At 47.9% G+C, this 19,991-nt stretch overlaps 1 protein-coding gene and 1 non-coding gene across 2 annotated transcripts; one reads left to right on the forward strand and one right to left on the reverse strand.

The window, feature by feature from the left end:
* Positions 1-1,019: 1,019 nt before the first annotated feature.
* LOC121442572 (wiskott-Aldrich syndrome protein homolog) lies at positions 1,020-9,952 on the forward strand. The gene is made up of 12 exons (XM_041644156.1): positions 1,020-1,181; positions 1,493-1,633; positions 2,171-2,257; positions 2,365-2,467; positions 2,585-2,626; positions 2,719-2,772; positions 3,726-3,897; positions 4,827-4,869; positions 5,060-5,213; positions 5,699-6,114; positions 6,316-6,430; positions 9,723-9,952. The coding sequence occupies exons 1-12, from the start codon at positions 1,050-1,052 to the stop codon at positions 9,776-9,778; spliced, it is 1,515 nt and encodes a 504-aa protein (XP_041500090.1). The 5' UTR covers positions 1,020-1,049; the 3' UTR covers positions 9,779-9,952.
* Positions 8,283-8,385, reverse strand: LOC121442590. The gene has a single exon (XR_005973574.1). It is a non-coding gene; the product is annotated as a U6 spliceosomal RNA (small nuclear RNA).
* Positions 9,953-19,991: the final 10,039 nt, after the last annotated feature.

The following is a 19,991-nucleotide window of genomic DNA, read 5'->3' on the forward strand; positions in this document are numbered from 1 at the left end:
AAACTCTATGAAGAAGAGAACCTACAGTTTAGAGGAAGTTGGATGAGCCATCTCAAAAGGCATTTGGAGCCTGAGTTCAAGGAGCCTGCAGGCATGGAGAGGCAAGGGATTTCCAGGCAGGCCTGAGGATCTCCAATTCAGAGACTTTACCCATACCTATAACCTGCTCGGCATCCCAAACTGGTGTCCTACACCTGAGGACCCCCCTAACTGGTCTGTCCCATCCAAGAGGCAATAGAATTAGAGGGCATGAGGGTACAGCTCAATGGTACAGGATGTGCTTACCTCTAGCCAATCCATTATCACCAGAAGTAGAGAAAATCAAGCCTTCAAAGGTTATGTAATTTTGAAAAGTCCCAACATAGTAAAAATCAATCAAGATGTTTTAGAATTTATTTATACTGTGAAGTCCTTCCTTCCAGAATGAGGTTGAAAAGAAGAAAGTAATTAGGGAGCTACAGGAGGCAAGAGTAAAGGATGAGGAAATGAGTCGTGGGCTTATATGTTGTTGGCAATGTTCAGTGCTGGAGATGGGTTCACCATGCCACGGAAAGGGAAAGCTGTAATGCAATGACCCTTTCGCACCTGGAGCCTTGGACTCAACCCCAGGTCAACCTGGTGCTTTGGGGAGGAAGGAGGCCTTGTGACTATGCTCGCTCTGTGCAGCCAGCCCTGTAGGAGTGCTCCAGATGGCTTAGCTCTCAGTACCACCTAGAGCAAGTCAGATCTGAACCTGTCAGAAGAAGATGGAGAGAGAGAGAGAGAGAGAGAGAGAGAGAGAGAGAGAGAGAGAGAGAGAGAGAGAGAGAGAGAGAGAGAAGGAAAGAAGAAGAAAGAAGCCTTGAGCTAATTACAAACATAGTTCTAGTCAGGCAAATGGAGGATGACCCAAACCAGTCCTAGGGAGGAGGATAGGCCCTCTGGGGGCCCCTGGAGGACTTGTTTCCCTTGTGGTTTATTGCACTTCCTGTTCCCTTGCTCACTGCGGAAGTTCCTCTTCTTACCCTGCACCCAGAGCTTAGCAGAAGAGGACTGGGGCAGAAGGCACCATGAGTGGTGGCCCCGTAGGAGGCAGGCCTGGGGGTCGAGGGGGACCAGCAGTTCAGCAAAACATTCCTTCCAACCTCCTCCAGGACCATGAGAACCAGCGACTCTTTGAGCTGCTTGGCCGAAAATGCTGGGTGAGTTGAGGATCTCCTGGTCCTCCCTTTCCTCCTCTTCCTCTCTACCTCTTTTTCCCCCTTCTGCCTCCTCCTCTTACCCATACTTCCCTGCTCCTTCTTCTTCCCATCATCCCTCTTTTCCCTTTACCCCATCTCCTCCCCCAGAATTCACTTACCATAGTTTGTGGATCCCAGGACTATCATGATATCTACTCACCTCCCTCCTGGCTATAACTTTTCCCCACAAGCTCATGACAGCCTTGGGCAAGCAGGGACCAGGCCTGGTTACCCATGAACAGAATGTGCTGACCACTGCTCTCCCATCCTAGACACTGGCCACTGCAGTTGTTCAGCTGTACCTGGCACTGCCCCCTGGAGCTGAGCACTGGACCATGGAACACTGTGGGGCTGTGTGCTTCGTGAAAGACAACCCTCAGAAGTCCTACTTCATCCGCCTTTATGGTCTTCAGGTGACTCCAGGCCCCACTGGATAGGAAAGCTAGTTTCCAACCTGCAAAACCAGTTTTTGGCCATAGCCCCAAGCCCTTGTTCATATCAGAGCTCCAGAACCAAAGACCAATACAGTCCCGAGTAGTGTTTTCTCATTCCAGGTGAGGTGACTGAGCTTAGAAGGTCCATATCAAGATCCTGATCTGCTCCACAAATTCCCCAGAGCACCATATTCTATCTGAGCCTTAGCCTCAATCTCTTCTAAATCCAACATGTTGAATTTGCTTAGGCCTAGATTCTTAAAGTTGATCCCTCAACTCCTACAAATAGGCCTCAGATTCCAGACCTTAATCTCTCAGGTCAATGTCCGCATCTAAGACTCTACCCCAATCCTCCATAGCAGACACCTAGACCCCAGACTCTGCTACTGAGCTGGAGATCTCTGACTAAGACTCTAGGACACCAAATCTGGACACTAGACTTCCTGATCAGCAAACAAAGGTCTGCCACCCAGGGTGCCTGGATGCCAGCATGTCCCCAACCCTGCCTCTCTACAGGCTGGTCGGCTGCTCTGGGAACAGGAGCTGTACTCACAGCTGGTCTACTTCACTCCCACCCCCTTCTTCCACACCTTTGCTGGAGATGTAAGTGACCAGCCTAGTCCTGGGTTGCAGCTGGGGTGTGGGGAGGTGATGAGAAAGTCTGGGGGGTGGGGAGTGCTACAAGGTTGCTGACCCCAAGGCATATATAGGACTGCCAAGTAGGACTGAACTTTGCGGATGAGAGTGAAGCCCAGGCCTTCCGGTCCTTGGTGCAGGAGAAGATACAAAAAAGGAATCAGAGGCAAAGTGGAGGTAAGAAGGCCTTGCTGGGGGTTGAGAAGATAGCTTAGGCAGAAGTGAGTACATGGCCGGGAGGCTCGAAAAGCCCCTCTCATGGATCTGGCTCTCAGTCTGCCCATTTAACCACAGAAAGACGCCAGCTGCCACCACCACCAGCACCGACCAATGAAGGTGAGTCCTCTAGTTCAAGTAGAGGTTATAAGGAACTACCCCAGAAACCTGTGGCAAGACTATGAGATCTTAACTCATCCTATTTTCCCCAGAGAGAAGAGGAGGGCTCCCACCTCTGCCCCCGCATCCAGGTGGAGACCATGGGGGTGAGTGGTGATTCTCATGTCTCTGGAGAGATAGTGGGAAGTTAGTTCATGGATGAGTAGATATGTAAAGCGGTGGCTGGCTGGCTGGGTGGATGAGTGGAGAGATGAGAACATTGATGGAGGCGGCAGGCAGATGAACTGATGATAGATTAGAGATGAAAAGGTGAGTGGGTATTTGGGTAAGTGGGTGAATACTTACTTGCATTCAAGTAATGAATGAATGCTCAGTGAATTAATGAATGGGTATGTAAATGGATGAATAGTGAAAAATGAAATAAATGAGAGCTGGTAAGATGGCTCAGCACCTGTCACTGAGCCTGGAGACCTGAGCTCTATCCCCAGGTCTTCAGGTTCTATATAAAGATGACCTTTGACCTCCACACATGTGCCATGCATGCATACAATACACATTCATACCAAATACCCATACTCACACAAACATGAGATTAAATGACATAATATTCTATCCAAGAAAGATTAGGTGATTAGATGAATGAATAATTTAATAAGCCATTTATCCAACCAGCCAGAGAATGAACAAGCAAGTGCTTGAACGATAAGCATACATGAATCGTGACTGAATGATTTTGGGGATCCATCCACCTCTCCCTGGGCCTTGCTTAGACCCCTGTCATCCATTTCCTCCATGACCATCAAACATATATAATAATTCCTCAATAGTCTTTCTAGTTCTTTTTCTTTCTTTTCTTCCTCTTCCTCCTCCTTCTCCACTTCCATTTTTCGAGACAGGGTTTCTCTGTGTATCTTTGGTTGTTCTGAAACTTACTCTGTAGACCAGGCCGGCCTTGAACTCACAGAGATCCGCCTGCCTCTGCCTTCCTAAATGCTGGCATTAAAAGTGTGCACTACCTCCGCCTGGCACTAGTTCTTGCCCCTGTGCTTTGGCTGTAGGTAAATTGATCAGTGGTTCATTCCCATTATTTTTTCCACAGGCCCATCAGGTCCACTATCTCTAGGACTTGTGACAGTCGACATTCAGAACCCTGACATCACAAGTTCACGATACCGTGGGCTCCCTGCTCCGGGCCCTGGCCCAGCTGATAAGAAACGCTCAGGGAAAAAGAAGATCAGTAAAGCTGATATTGGGGCGCCGAGTGGATTCAAGTGAGAACTTTTCCCTCTGTGAGCCCAAAGACCCCAGTGGGTGGGAGAACACATGAACAGGGGCACAGCTAAGCAAATGGAAGGATGGACAGATGTGTATGGGTGGATGAATGGATAGGTTAATCAATTAATGGGCTGAAGAATGAATGGGTAGGTGATTGGTTGGAGGAACAGATGAGTCAGTGGTAAGTGGGCAGGTGCATGAGGATATAGGCAGGATATTGATATGGAGGTCGGCTCACAGACAAAGTGGATAGGGCTAGATAAATAGTTAAGTGGATGAGTAGATAGTTTATAAATAAAGACAAATGTGTGGGCGGTGGTGGCGCACATCTTTAATCCCAGAACTCAGGAGGCAGAGACAGGTAGATCTCTGTGAGTTTGAGGCCAGCCTGGTCTACAAGAGCTAGTTCCAGGACAGGCTCCAAAGCTACGGAGAAACCCTGTCTCGAAAAAACAACAACAACAACAAAAAATCAACCAAACAAAACAAAACAAAAAATCTCAGACAAGAGAGAGAGTAATGAAGGGGAAAGAGGAGCAGGAAGGAAGGGCAGAAGGGAGGCAGGAAGAAAGAAAACAGTAAATACATGAGTAGATGGGTAAACAAATATGAAGAAAGAGAAAGGGGTGGGCAAATTTGTACACGTATGTATGTGAGCAGATGGGTGGAGGGATAGAAACACCGTCAACTCAATGGTCTGATGGATGAACGTGAACCGAGGTAGACACAGGACCAGGGGGTGGATGGCGAAAGGATGACCAAGTGAGCACATGGGCATCACAGACTGTGGACCTTTCTAAGCTTGCAAACTCCGGCTTCACATTTGCTCGCTTGTTCTGGCCCCTCAGACCCCTCTGGGAAGGTGAGGGTAAGAGAGCTTTGCCAAGAGAAGGGGGCTTCACTGACACCCCCTTCCCTTCCCTAGACATGTCAGCCACGTGGGCTGGGATCCCCAGAATGGATTTGACGTGAGTAGATCAAAGGCCCTGGACCCAACTTCCATACACTCTTTTGTAGGCCAGGGCTCAGACTCCACTCCCAGACCTTCTCACAGTCTTCTCGGATCCCTCCTTGTCATGGATTTGGTGACAATCTGTGCCCCTTCCTAATTCCCTTTACTCTTGCAACCCTGCTCTGCCCTTTTTTCCATTGGGGCAGGTGAACAACCTTGACCCAGATCTGCGGAGCCTGTTCTCCAGGGCAGGAATCAGCGAGGCCCAACTCACTGATGCGGAGACTTCCAAGCTAATCTATGACTTCATTGAGAATCAGGGTGGGATAGAGGCTGTCCGGCAGGAGATGAGGCGCCAGGGTGAGCTCCCTTTTTTCTGTCCTGGGGGTTGTTAGCCTAGAAAAACACTCAAGTCACTCCGTTTTTTCATGGAAAAGAATCAAGGGTCTATTGGTTGGGATGCGTAGTTTATGAATAAACAAAAAAATGAACCCGGCGGCGGTGGTACACTCCCTTAATCCCAGAACTCGGGGGGAGGCAGAGGCAGGCGGATCTCTGTGAGTTCGAGACCAGCCTGGTCTACAAGAGCTAGTACCAGGACAGGCTCCAAAGCTACAGAGAAACCCTGTCTCGTAAACAAACCAAAAGGAAAGAAAGAAAAGAAAAAGAAAAAAAACAAAGCCGGCGCACGCCTGAGTTCAATTCTAGCTTGGTCTACAGAGCGAGTGCCAGGACAGCAAGAACTATGCGGAGAAACTTGGTCTTAAAGCCCAAAAGAAAAAAAAAATGAAGTTCAGGAAACGAGTAAAAATTATTAGACTTACTATAATTTTTCCCCTCTGCAGAGCCACTCCCCCCACCGCCGCCACCTTGCAGAGGAGGAGGGAGCCAACCTCTGCGACCTCCTACTGTGGGGAATAATAAGGGTCGTTGTGGTCCACTGCCCCCTGTACCTGTGGGGGGTACCCCCTCCCCACCAACACCCCGGGGGCCACCACCCCCAGGCCGAGGGGGCCCTCCACCACCACCCCCTCCAGCCACAGGACGATCTGGACCGCCACCTCCTCCACTCCCTGGAGCTGGGGGACCACCAGTGCCACCACCACCACCGCCGCCGCCACCACCACCTCCACCCAGTACTGGGAGTGGGCCAGCCCCTCCCCCGCTCCCACCTACTCCGCCGTCTGCGGGAGGGCCCGCACCTGGTGGGGGCCGGGGCGCACTTTTGGATCAAATTCGGCAGGGAATTCAGCTCAACAAGGTAAAGAGGGGCAGGATAGCTGCTTGGGGGCCATGGTTGAGGTTGTTGAGCATGCCAGGCGTTGGGGATCCAGTGATAATTTGGAGATTGGTGTGGTCCCCTGAAAGGGACTGGAGTGTGTGAGAGAAGAAAGGAAGAAGGGGCAGGAAAAATGCTCTTCTCACAGTCCTGAACTTTCTGTGCCCCAATTTCTCGGTGCAGACCCCTGGAGCTCTAGAGAACTCCGTCCAGCAACCTCCACCTCAGAGGTCAGAGGGCCTCGTGGGTGCCCTGATGCACGTGATGCAGAAGAGGAGTAGGGTCATCCATTCCTCAGGTGAGCCCACTTTGCCAGAACTGGGACCCAACTCCCAGGGCTAGCTAGAACTGGCCTGAAAACAGCTTCAGATATCACTCTTTTTTTTTATTTTCTTTTGTTTTTTTGAGACAGGGTTTCTCTGTGTCACAAGGCACTAACTCTTGTAGACCAGGCTGGCCCCAAACTCACAGAAATCCGCCTGCCTCTGCTCCCCAAGTGCTGTGATTAAAGGTGTGTCCCCCGCCCCAGGCTCCTGGTGTCACTCTTAATGGCGACACCAGAGGCCCATGTGGTGGGATATGCCTGTAATTCCAGTGCGGGAAAAGTTGAAGAAGATCTCGAATTGAAGGGCAGCCCGAGTCAGGAAACCCTAACAGTCGACAGAAGAGGCTGGGGAGGTAGCTTGGTGGCAGTGCACCTGCCTAGCATGCTTTTAAGGCCTTAGGTCCCATGTGCAGCAATGAAAACAAAACCCAGCATTCACCCATCTGTGGATAGCAGTATTCCCATGAAAGCTAGGGTGGGGCTGGTGCCATCTTCAGCCTGTTACTATCAAGTCATCAAGCAACAGGAAGACAATGAAGTGTATCTTTGGCAATAACAGTAACATATGCCAGGGTATTCCACAATATGAACATTAGCCACATATATTCAGTGATATTAACATTAGTTGAGTGACAAGACTTTTCTTGGGGAAACATACAATGTCTACTCACCCTAGATAGGGAGCCCATTACAGACCAAAGTACAGATACCACCAAAGCCCAACGTGGTGAACCAAATGAGTTTTATTGGGGTTACTTACTGGAATATGGGTGAAGGGTTACGTACAGGCACAGAAATGACTCAAAGACAGCAACATGATCAAAGCCCACCCCAGCATGGGGGACAGCTCACAAAAGCTGGGAGCCTGGAGCGCACTGCACAACAAATTGGATTATCTTTTCCAAGTGACTCAATTGGTCTAAACCTCTTCCAGGCAGCTCAGCTGGCTTCTGCTTCCAGACAGCTGGTCTGGTCTCAGAGTCTCCTTTGAGGCTGGCTTGTCTGAGAGTGACTCACAATAGTCTTGATATTGATTATTCTAGAAGAAGGGGCCTAGTGAATCTGGTCAGTTTCAGGGACTCCTTGAAGCTATTTTGAATTGTTTATCTTCTGGCTTAAGGAGCTTCCATGCCAGATGGGATGTTTCAGTCTCCAGCTCCGTATGTGAAGATACTATTATAAAGAACTCCATCTTTGGTTAAGAGCACTGATTGCTCTTTCAGAGGACATGGGGTCAACTCCCAGCACCCAGATGGCAGCCCACAAATATCTATAACTCTAGTTCCAAGGGATCCAACAACCTCCTCTGGAACTCCACAGACACCAGGCACATACTTGATGCACAAACGTCCATGCAGGCAAACACTCATACATAAATAATAGAATTAAACAAATAAGAAATCTATCTTTGCTGGGATGGTGGCTCAGCACTTGGAGAAGCAGAGGCAGGCAAATTTCTGTGAGTTTGAGGCCAGCCTGGTCTACATAGGGTTCAAGGCTAGCTAGGGCTCAGTAGACCCAACTTCAACAAACAAACAAACAAAACAAGAGGCTGGAAGGATGGTTCAGTGGTGAAGGCACCTGCTGCCAAGCCTGATGACCTGAGTTTCACCGACAGCCAGCATTCATGTGGTAGGAGCAGAGAACCAATTCTTGCAAGTTATTCTCTGATGTCTATTTTTGTACATGGGCCCACACACAAATAAATAAAGACATAATCTAAAGAAGAGAAACCTCCTTCCTTGGCAATAATATTAAGTCCAATCAGTCACAGACTCACATCAACTCATTGTGTGATAATATCATAACCTGACCATTTTTTTGCAAAACTATGGAACTCCTCATGAATTTTCATGTCATTATTGTACAGGGGCCATGCTAATTTTCTCTGTACGAGTCCATATGTTCTATTGGGCACTAACCTAGCCTTTCTACAGTTAAGAACTGAATGTGCCACTTACACTGTCATTAACCCAGTATGTGGTGCTAATACTAGTTTTGGCCTATTTCCAATAGATTGAGAACAGGTTAGCAATAATGTCATTAATTCTGACTTCACAATATTAATATTAACCTGAGTATGAATCCATTATGTGATAATATTTTAAGAAATCTCATCATCTGACCATATTCTGATTTGCTTCATTCATAATCAACAATATTAGTATTACTTCAGTAAGAAACAATAATAAAATGCCCCACTTTTGCTAATGTTTAAACCTGCCATATTAAGTAACATAGGGGTTATCATGAATATCCAGACTAACGACATGTGGTGGTGGTTATTTGTGGCAAGGTCTCTTGTACTATAAGCCACATACTTGATATAGAGCTCCGATCGTCCCAGGGCTGCTGGGATAACAGCTAAACAGGTGGGCACCACCACTCACAGTTTACGTGGTGCTGGGAATCAAATCCAATACTACTACTACTACTACTACTACTACTACTACTACTACTACTTCTTCTTCTTCTTCTTCTTCTTCTTCTTCTTCTTCTTCTTCTTCTTCTTCTTCTTCTTCTTCTTCTTCTTTCTCCTCCTCCTCCTCCTCCTCCTCCTCCTCCTCCTCCTCCTCCTTCTCCTCCTCCTTTTTTTTTTTTTCAAAACAGGGTTTCTCTGCATAGCCCTGGCTGTCCTGGAACTTGCTATGTCCAAGCAAGCCTGGTCTCAAATTCATGATTCTCTACTTCAACCTCCCAAGTGCTAAAGTTATATGCACGCATCACGATGTGCAGCTCCATTAATATATTTGTTGTTTTTAAGACAGGGTCTCAGTTGGGCAGTGGTGGCACACACCTTTAATCCCAGCACTAAGGAGGCAGAAGCAAGTGGATCTCTGTGAGTTCGAGGCCAACCTGGTCTGCAGAGCGAGTTCCAGGACAAGCTCAAAAGCTACAGAGAAACCCTGTCAAAGACAGGGTCTCACTGTTAATGTAGCCCTTGCCATCCTGGAACTCTTTGTGTAGATCAGGCTCGGCTCAAACTTACAGAGATCCACTTGCCTCTGCCTCCTGAGTGCTGGGATTAAAGACCTGTGCCACCACACCCAGCCTAACATTTACTTTTTTAAAAAAATACTGCATGGACTTGGACTCCAGCTAGAACACCCCTTACCCAAATCCCTGTTTTACCCAAGGTGTGCCTCTAGCAGAAAACGTCAGTCCCCCAGGGCTGGAGCTTTACTTCCTAGGCCATAGGTAATTCCTCGGGGCCTTGAACGTACTTTCTTGTCTTGAGTCACACTGTGAATCTTTCTTCCTCCAGACGAAGGAGAGGATCAGACCGGCGAGGATGAAGAGGATGACGAGTGGGATGACTAAGGCCACCGTGCTCCTTCCTGAAGGCCGGTCCCTCTAACTCTTCCATCACTCTGCCTGCTCTACTATCCAGATCCCTATCCACTGACTGTTAGCTTCCAGATTCAGCTGCGGCTGAGCCTCATAGCCCCTCTAAACTCAGCATCCCTTCTTAGACAAAAGATTTCAGTTCTCATCACTCAGGGATTAAAAAGAATAGAATACATCTTTGCGTAGCCAAGTGTGCGTTTGTTTGGTGTCCTAAATGTGTGATTTGGGCTTCTTTCCCCCACAGTTCCTTTTGTACACTGATCTCATTTTTATTTAGCCTCTCATGTGTATGTTCATTTATTCCTTTAAGCTTTCAGTCACTTAGCCTGTATTTCTTTTCTTTTCCCTTCCCCGATTTATAAAACAGGCTTTACAATTTGGGAGCTAAACTAGAGGCCTTTTCGACAACAGTATGCATTTTTATCTGCCAAGCCATCTCTCCAGCTTCATCATCCACCTTTACATTTATTTTTAAGACAGGATCTCTCACTGAACCTGAAGCTCACCAATTCATTTAGCCTGGTTGATTAGCAAGCCTCAGGGACTCTCCTCGCCCTGCCTTCCCTAAGTACTGGCATAGGTGTGACCACAGAACATGGCCCCCCTTTTTATTTAAATATTTATTTTTTAAGTATTTATTTATTTATTTTTGTTTTTCGAGACAGGGTTTCTCTGTGGCTTTGGAGCCTGTCCTGGAACTAGCTCTTGGAGACCAGGCTGGCCTCGAACTCACAGAGATCCGCCTGCCTCTGCCTCCCGAGTGCTGGGATTTTTTTTTTAAGATTTATTTATTTATTATGTATACAACATTCTGCCTCCATGTATGCCCGCACGCCAGAGGAGGGCACCAGATCTCAGTACAGATGGTTGTGAGCCACCATGTGGTTGCTGGGAATTGAACTCAGGACCTTTGGAAGAGCAGCCAGTGCTCTTAACCTCTGAGCCATCTCTCCAGCCCCACGAGTGCTGGGATTAAAGGTGTGCACCACCACCGCCCGGCTTCTCTTTCTTTCTTTCTTTCTTTCTTTCTTTCTTTCTTTCTTTCTTTCTTTCTTTCTTTCTTTCTTTCTTTCTTTCTTCTTTTCTTTCTTTAGGATTTAAATGTATTTTTTTTATTTAAATGTATTTTTAAGTTAAAATGTCATCACATCATTTCCTTCTTCCCTTCCTTCTGTCCAACCGTTCTATGTGCTTACAATCCATGGCCTCTTTTTCTTTCTTATTGTTACCATGTCTCCTCGAAATGACAGGGAAGCTACAGTCAAGGTAGCTCAACGATATTATTTAGATGCCTAAACAACAACAAAAGACATGCTGTTATGGAAGGGAGTAATCTCACAGGGTTCCATCTCTAGACAAAGAATTATGAAGTTGGCTTTTTATTTATTTATTTATTTATTATGTATACAATATTCTGTGTGTATTCCTGAAGGCCAGAAGAGGGCGCCAGACCTCTTTACAGATGGTTGTGAGCCACCATGTGGTTGCTGGGAATCGAACTCAGGACCTCTGGAAGAGCAGGCAATGCTCTTAACCACTGAGCCATCTCTCCAGCCCCCTATGAAGTTGGCTTTTTACGCTGATGCTTGGACCAAAGTCAGGCCCTCACGTTTCTATGGGAGACACTTGACTGTTGAGCCATCTCCCCAGCCACTAGCCTGTGTTTAATTCTTTCTGCCTTTTTGTCTTGAAACAAACATTAACTACCAGATATTAATACAGGGACCTGGAGATGAAAGACAAAGAATAAGAAAGTTAATTACCAGTTGTGGTCAGTGCTGTGGAACGCTGAGTCATTGATAAAAGACCACATTCCAAAGGAGCCAGCTGGGACGTCCAGTTTGGAAGAGCTGACAGGTGTGCCGGATCTGAACGAAGACAAGGATAGAGAGATAGGGGAAATGTAGGGGAAAGAGCATTCCAGGCAGGGGAGCAGTCCATGCGAAAGTCCTAAGGCGAGAAGCCTGCCGTGAGGATGAGGGTAGAAACGAGCGGGAAAGTCCTTTGTTTATGCACTTAGTCCTCCGCACGTCCTCTATCTCCTTGCTGGGGTTATAGGTATAAGCCACCATGCCTAGCGTTTAATTATTTTTCAGACTCATAGAATGTGAGTTGAAGCACACAATTAGCAGTTTCTCTCTCTCTCTCTCTCTCTCTCTCTCTCTCTCTCTCTCACACACACACACACACACACACACACACACACACAACCATTATTCTCACAGGACTACCCTCTCACCTGTAGAATTTTAACTCTGTTCAGTTGACAGAATACACAAAGCTCAATCTTCTTTGGACTCCAGGCAAGATGCCTCCTCCCAGCCTGTGTCCTGGCCTATTCATTGACAATAGCAGGTTACTAACTGAGATCCCACTGTCCCCTGCTTTGGGAACCTCTTTCCAGAAAGAAAAACCAATGTAATCCAGAACTGTCATTAGTGTTTAAACTATTAAAACTATTTCCAGGGAGCAATTAGAGGTGTTTGCCTACTGAGACCTAGAACCGAAGTCCCTGCCTGCCGCGCCAACCTGGATGCCGAGTCCGAGCAAAGGACGTCAGGATTAATGAAACACGCACTCTGGATGGTACAGAATCAGAAGCCCTTTGTTGTACATCACCAAGGGGGTTTTATACCTAACCCAGACAGGTGGATCAACAGGATGGAGACCTCATCGCTGGATCCTCGGGTTAGGGCCAAGGCAATGGGTACTCAGGAAGCAGGGGTGGTAAACAACTCCGAGAGTAAAGAACTTTTAAGTTTCTCAGAAACCCAGAACAACAAGGGCAAGAATGGTCACCAACAGGGGAGGTGAGTAGGAAGGCCAGGACTCCATTAGGTCCCAACACCTGTCCCTTCTCATTTCTGAACTCTACCTTTGTTACCTACCTGAAGAGGAAGAGAGGAGGAGGCAGGAGGATAGTGCTGAGGAAAAAGAAGCCTAGAAAGGTCAGGGGACTTGCTCAGAATCATTTGTTCTGTGTGGCGCTGGAGATTAAACACAGAAATCCATCCATGCTAGCCAAGTCCTCGACCCCTGAACGATAAGCACAGTTCCTCATAGTCTGTTTTTTTCACTCCAAGTAAAAGAATTTTCTTGAGAGGAAGAATCCAGAAATGGCAGGTTTCTTCCATCAGTGAGATCAGTAGAACAATGGAATGGAAGGAGGGATAAGAGAGGACCGGAGCCGGGTGGTGGTGGTGCACGCCTTTAATCTCAGCACTACGGAGGCAGAGGCAGGTAGATCTCTGTGAGTTCAAGGCCAGCCTGGTCTACAAGAGCTAGTTCCAGGATAGGCTCTAAAGCTACAGAGAAACTCTGTTTCGAAAAACAAACAAACAAAAAAAGAATTGATCTAGGAGCTGGTAGCTCAGTGGTCCAGTGCTTATCAAGTATACATGAAGCCCTGAGTTTGATCTCAAAACAGAGAAAGAGAAAGCTACAGAGAGAAACAAAAGAAAAGATAAATTGCCCAGCACTTGGGAGGCAGAGGCAGGCGGATCTCTGTGAATTCGAGACCAGCCTGGTCTACAGAGCTAGTTCCAGGACAGGCTCCAAAGCCACAGAGAAACCCTGTCTCGAAAAACCAAAAAAAAAAAAAAAAAAAAAAAAGAAAAGAAAAGATAAATTGAACAAGTGCATTTTTCATCTCTGAGCATCAGTTTCCTTAGGGCTTTTTTGTTTTTGTTTTTCAAGACAGGGTTTCTTTGTGTAACAACTCTGGCTGTCCTGGAACTCACTTGGTAGACCAGGTTGGCCTCAAATTCAGAGACCTGCCTGTTGCTGCCTCCCAAGTGCTGGGATTAAAGGTGTGCGACACCACCACCCTGCTATCCTCAGTTTTTATTTTATTTTAATTTTTCCCCCTTCCCTAATTCTCAGTTTTTCAAGACAAGAGTTTCTCTGTAAAACAGCCCCGGTTGTCCTGAAACTCCCTCTGTAGACCAGGTTGGTCTCTGGCATGGAGATCTACCTGCCTCTCCCTGGTGCTGAGATTAAAGGTGTGTACCAGCACTGCCCGGGCCCTTCTTTTTTTTTTTTTTTTTTTTTAAACATTTATTTATTTATTTATTATGTATACAGTATTCTGTGTATATGCCTGAAGGCCAGAAGAGGGCGCCAGACCTCTTTATAGATGGTTTTGAGCCACCATGTGGTTGCTGGGAATTGAACTCAGGACCTTTGGAAGAGCAGGCAATGCTCTTAACCACTGAGCCATCTCTCCAGCTCCCGGGCCCTTCTTTTTTTAAAGAAAAAATAACTTATTTATTTTTATTTTATGTGCATTGGTATTTTGTAGGTTTGTGTGAGGATGCTTGATTCCCCTGGAACTGGAGTTACAGACAGTTCTGAGCCACCATGTGGATGCAGGGAATTGAACCCAGTTCCTCTGGAAGAGCAGCCAGTGCTCTTAACCTCTGAGCCATCTCTGTTGCTGCTCCCAGATGAGTCTTCTTTTGAGTTCTCCTAAAAGAGTAGTTTACTGGAAACCTCCATTTTCCAGATGAGCAGAAGATGACCATGACTACAACCTACTACTGCTCTAGCTGCCCACTGACTTTAACCACAGGACATGGTAGCACCAGGAGATGCCCTATAGGCTCTCTTGCGCTCTGGATATAATCTCTTTTTTTCAATATTTATTTATTATGTATACAATATTCTGTCTGTGTGTATGCCTGCAGGCCAAAAGAGGGCACCAGACCCCATTACAGATGGTTGTGAGTCACCATGTGGGAATTGAACTCAGGACCTTTGGAAGAGCAGGCAAGGCTCTTAACCTCTGAGCCATCTCTCCAGCCTAATCTCTTTCTTTCTTTCTTTCTTTCTTTCTTTCTTTCTTTCTTTCTTCCTTCCTTCCTTCCTTCCTTCCTTCCTTCCTTCCTTCCTTCCTTCCTTCTTTCTTTCTTTCTTTCTTTTTTTTGTTTTTTTTCTTTTCTCACCACTATACAAACGAGGATTGTTTTGTTTTTGAGTCAGGGTATCTTTATATAATAGCCTTGGCTGTCATGGAACTCACTCTGTAGACCAGGCTGGCCTCAAACTCATAGAGATCTGGTTGCCTCTGCATCCACTTCCCGAGTGCTGGGATTAAAGATTTGCTCCACCACTGCCCAGCACTCTGGGAATAATCTTTCTTACCTCCATTGTGGAAAAGCAATCCAGTTTCCCCTTGGTAATCTGGATCAATCACCCCACCTAACACTGCTATTCTTTTCTTAGCCTGTTAACTTAAGGGCGTCAAAGGGGCCAGCGGGAAGTCTGAGATTTCAGTTCCATGGAATGTTCTTGTGACTCCCAGCAGAAGTGCTCTCCTTTCTGGAACCAACACTTTTAGACCAGAGGGAGAATAGCTGTCTGTAGATGATGGCAGAATCTTGCTCCAAAAGCTCAACTATAAGAACCTGCCAGAGACCCCAAACAGCATCCCAATCTGCCACTTGACACCTCAAGCCCCATCGGGTCTGCTGGATCATATGACCCAGTGGTAGAGCAGCCTGTACAACAGCCTGGATCTGTTGAAGAGCTAGCTTCTACTGCAGCTTTCTGAGTTACCTGGTATATGGGCCAGAGTAACACACCCATGTGAGAATCCAAATAGGCCCACTAAACGTGTACTTCCTTCTTGGTGGTTGGGGGAGCCAGGTCAATAACTTATCCTTCACCTTAGAAGGACTATCTCTGCATGCCCCATACTGCTGCACTCCTAAGACTTTCACTGACATAGAAGGTCCTCGAATTTTGGTTGGATTTATTTCCCAACCTCTGGAGTACATATGTGTTACCAAGGAGTCCGAAGTTGTCGTTGCCTCCTGCTCACTTGGTCCAATCAACCCAATGTCATCAATATAGTGCACCAGTGTGATACTTTGGGGAAGAGACAGGGGATCAAGATCCCTTCAATCTGCCGGGCAGTGGTGGTGCACGCCTTTAATCCCAGCACTGGGAGGCAAAGGCAGGCGGATCTTTGTGAGTTTGAGGCCAGCCTGGTCTACAAGGGCTAGTTCCAGGACAGGTACCAAAGCTACAGAGAAACCTTGTCTCGAAAAACCAAAAAACAACAACAACAACAACAAAAATCCCTTCAGTCTAAGTTGTGACATAGGGATGGAGAGTTAATATATATTCTTGAGGTAAAACTTTGCAGTTTTATACTGCTGGTCTTGCTGACTGAAAGCAGATTGCCTCTGGTGGTCCTTATGAACATGTACCAGAAAAGAGCATTTCTTTTTTTTCCTTTTTTTTAATATTTATTTATTTATTATGTATACAATATTCTGTCTGTGTGTATGTCTGCAGGCCAGAAGAGAGCACCAGACCTCATTCCAGATGGTTGTGAGCCACCATGTGGTTGCCGGGAATTGAACTCAGGACCTTTGGAAGAGCAGGCAATGCTCTTAACCACTGAGCCATCTCTCCAGCCCAAAAGAGCATTTCTTGATGAATAGCTACATACTGTGTACCAGGACATGTGTTAATCTGCTCAGGTAAGGACACCACATCTGGTACAGCAGCTGCAATTGGAGTCACTACCTGATTGAGTTTTCAACAATCAACTGTCATTCTCCATGATCCATCTGTCTTCTGCACTGGCCAGATAGGAGAGTTAAAGGGAGATGTGGGTGGAACCACCACCCCTGCATCTTTCAAGTCCTTGACGGTGGCACTGATCTCTGCAGTTCCTCCAGGGATGCAACACTGTTTTTTTTGTTTTGTTTTGTTTTTTTGTTATTTTGTTTTTCGAGAGAGGGTTTCTCTGTGGCTTTGTAGCCTGTCCTGGAACTAGCTCTGTAGACCAGGCTGGTCTCGAACTCACAGAGATCCACCTGCCTCTGCCTGCGACACTGTTTTTGATTCACTATTTTCCCCGGCAGAGGCAATTCTGATAGCTTCCATCCCTTTCTTTCCTTTCCTATCCTTTCCTTTCCTATCCTTTCCTTTCCTATCCTTTCCTTTCCTTTCTTTCCCTTCCCTTCCCTTCCCTTCCCTTCCCTTCCCTTCCCTTCCCTTCCCTTCCCTTCCCTTCCCTTCCCTTCCCTTCCCTTCCCTTCCCTTCCCTTCCCTTCCCTTCCCTTCCCTTCCCTTCCCTTCCCTTCCCTTCCCTTCCCTTCCCTTCCCTTCCCTTCCCTTCCCTTCCCTTCCCTTCCTTCCCTTCCCTTCCCTTCCCTTCCCTTCCCTTCCCTTCCCTTCCCTTCCCTTCCCTTCCCTTCCCTTCCCTTCCCTTCCCTTCCCTTCCCTTCCCTTCCCTTCCCTTCCCTTCCCTTCCCTTCCCTTCCCTTCCCTTCCCTTCCCTTCCCTTCCCTTCCCTTCCCTTCCCTTCCCTTCCCTTCCCTTCCCTTCCCTTCCCTTCCCTTCCCTTCCCTTCCCTTCCCTTCCCTTCCCTTCCCTTCCCTTCCCTTCCCTTCCCTTCCCTTCCCTTCCCTTCCCTTCCTTCCCTTCCCTTCCCTTCCCTTCCCTTCCCTTCCCTTCCCTTCCCTTCCCTTCCCTTCCCTTCCCTTCCCTTCCCTTCCCTTCCCTTCCCTTCCCTTCCCTTCCCTTCCCTTCCCTTCCCTTCCCTTCCCTTTCCCTTCCCTTCCCTTCCCTTCCCTTCCCTTCCCTTCCCTTCCCTTCCCTTCCCTTCCCTTCCCTTCCCTTCCCTTCCCTTCCCTTCCCTTCCCTTCCCTTCCCTTCCCTTCCCTTCCCTTCCCTTCCCTTCCCTTCCCTTCCCTTCCCTTCCCTTCCCTTCCCTTCCCTTCCCTTCCCTTCCCTTCCCTTCCCTTCCCTTCCTTCCCTTCCCTTCCCTTCCCTTCCCTTCCCTTCCCTTCCTTCCCTTCCCTTCCCTTCCCTTCCCTTCCCTTCCCTTCCCTTCCCTTCCCTTCCCTTCCCTTCCTTCCCTTCCCTTCCCTTCCCTTCCCTTCCCTTCCCTTCCCTTCCCTTCCCTTCCCTTCCCTTCCCTTCCCTTCCTTCCCTTCCCTTCCCTTCCCTTCCCTTCCCTTCCTTCCCTTCCCTTCCCTTCCCTTCCCTTCCCTTCCCTTCCTTCCCTTCCCTTCCCTTCCCTTCCCTTCCCTTCCCTTCCCTTCCCTTCCCTTCCCTTCCCTTCCCTTCCCTTCCCTTCCCTTCCCTTCCCTTCCCTTCCCTTCCCTTCCCTTCCCTTCCCTTCCCTTCCCTTCCCTTCCCTTCCCTTCCCTTCCCTTCCCTTCCCTTCCCTTCCCTTCCCTTCCCTTCCCTTCCCTTCCCTTCCCTTCCCTTCCCTTCCCTTCCCTTCCCTTCCCTTCCCTTCCCTTCCCTTCCCTTCCCTTCCCTTCCCTTCCCTTCCCTTCCCTTCCCTTCCCTTCCCTTCCCTTCCTTCCCTTCCCTTCCCTTCCTTCCCTTCCCTTCCCTTCCCTTCCCTTCCTTCCCTTCCCTTCCCTTCCCTTCCCTTCCCTTCCCTTCCCTTCCCTTCCCTTCCCTTCCCTTCCCTTCCCTTCCCTTCCCTTCCCTTCCCTTCCCTTCCCTTCCCTTCCCTTCCCTTCCCTTCCCTTCCCTTCCCTTCCCTTCCCTTCCCTTCCCTTCCCTTCCCTTCCCTTCCCTTCCCTTCCCTTCCCTTCCCTTCCCTTCCCTTCCCTTCCCTTCCCTTCCCTTCCCTTCCCTTCCCTTCCCTTCCCTTCCCTTCCCTTCCCTTCCCTTCCCTTCCCTTCCCTTCCCTTCCCTTCCCTTCCCTTCCCTTCCCTTCCCTTCCCTTCCCTTCCCTTCCCTTCCCTTCCCTTCCCTTCCCTTCCCTTCCCTTCCCTTCCCTTCCCTTCCCTTCCCTTCCCTTCCCATACCATTCCTTTCTAACCATAATGGCCCTCACTCTGCAGATCAGGGAACCCATGTGGGAATTCTGTCAGCTTCTAAGTGTATCTATCCCAATTATACATTCTGAGACTGGGGAAATAACCACAGGAAGAGTTCTGGAAACCTTTGAACCTTCTATAAGATTGACTTCAGCCAACTCTTCATTAATCAATCACCTGACCTCCACAATCCCTTACTTTAAGTGGAGGGCCACAGTGCTTCTTTTGGGGTTTCCTGGAATCTGTGTTAATTCTGAACTAGTATCTAATAGATCCTAGAAAGTCTGTTTCCTGTCAGGCGGTGGTGGTGCATACCTATAATCCTGCACTCCGAAGGCAGAGGCAGGCAGATCTCTATGAGTTCAAGGCCAGCCTGGTCTACAGAGAGTTCTAGAACAGTCAGGGCTACACAGAGAAACCTTGTCTTGAAAAAAAAAAGACTGTTTCCTTTCCCCCAGTGTACAGTTACCCTTGTAAAAAGGCCATAGATCCTTGCCAGGCTGTGGTGGCACACGTCTTTAATCCCAGCACTTGGGAGGCAGAAGCAGGCAGATCTTTGTGAATTCTAGACCAGCCTAGTCTACAAGATCTAGTTCCAGGACAGGCTCCAAAGCTACAGAGAAACCCTGTCTCGAAAAACCAAAAACCAGGCCTGGAGGGATGGCTCAGCCGTTATAAGGCTAGGCTCACAACCAAAAATATAAGAGTTCGGTTCCCAGCACCCAAGGCTGTCCCTCCAGGTACCATAGAAAAAAAATAAATGCCGGGCGATGGTGGCACACGCCTTTAATCCCAGCACTCGGGAGGCAGAGGCAGGCGGATCTCTGTGAGTTCGAGACCAGCCTGGTCTACAGAGCTAGCTCCAGGACAGGCTCCAAAACCACAGAGAAACCCTGTCTCGAAAAACAACAACACAAAAAAAGCCATGTAGGATATAGGTCCCTCTGGGCAAGGACTGGGGAAAGGGTAACAGCAAAACTCTTAGGTATTTTATCAAGGGCCTTCCTCAAGGGAATCTGGTCATCCCTTCATTCAAGCGGTACTGGTGCCAAAGGTTCATACGAATCATGCCACCACAGAATTTACTTTGCCTGTGCTGCCTATTACTGGTTAGACCATTATGGACACGGCTTTGTCCGTGCTGCCCATTATAACTACAGCCACCTTGTCTCTGGTGATTTGGTCCTGACACTTGGCCCTGCTACTTTGGGGCCCAAGTGAACCCATTAATTGTGTTTCACACAGCGTATCCACTCTAGCCTTGCAATTTCCCTGAGCCTTCCAATCCCTTCATCAACACCAAGCTGAGGGATATCAGCCATCTCCAACTCCTTTTCAGCAGGCCAGCTTTCGACAAATACTTCAGCCAACCATTCAAATAAATTTTGATA

This window comes from Microtus oregoni, unplaced genomic scaffold, assembly GCF_018167655.1.
Source record: "Microtus oregoni isolate MIOR12 unplaced genomic scaffold, Mior012 000092F_000, whole genome shotgun sequence".
In the NCBI taxonomy this organism is placed as follows: Eukaryota; Metazoa; Chordata; class Mammalia; order Rodentia; family Cricetidae; genus Microtus; species Microtus oregoni.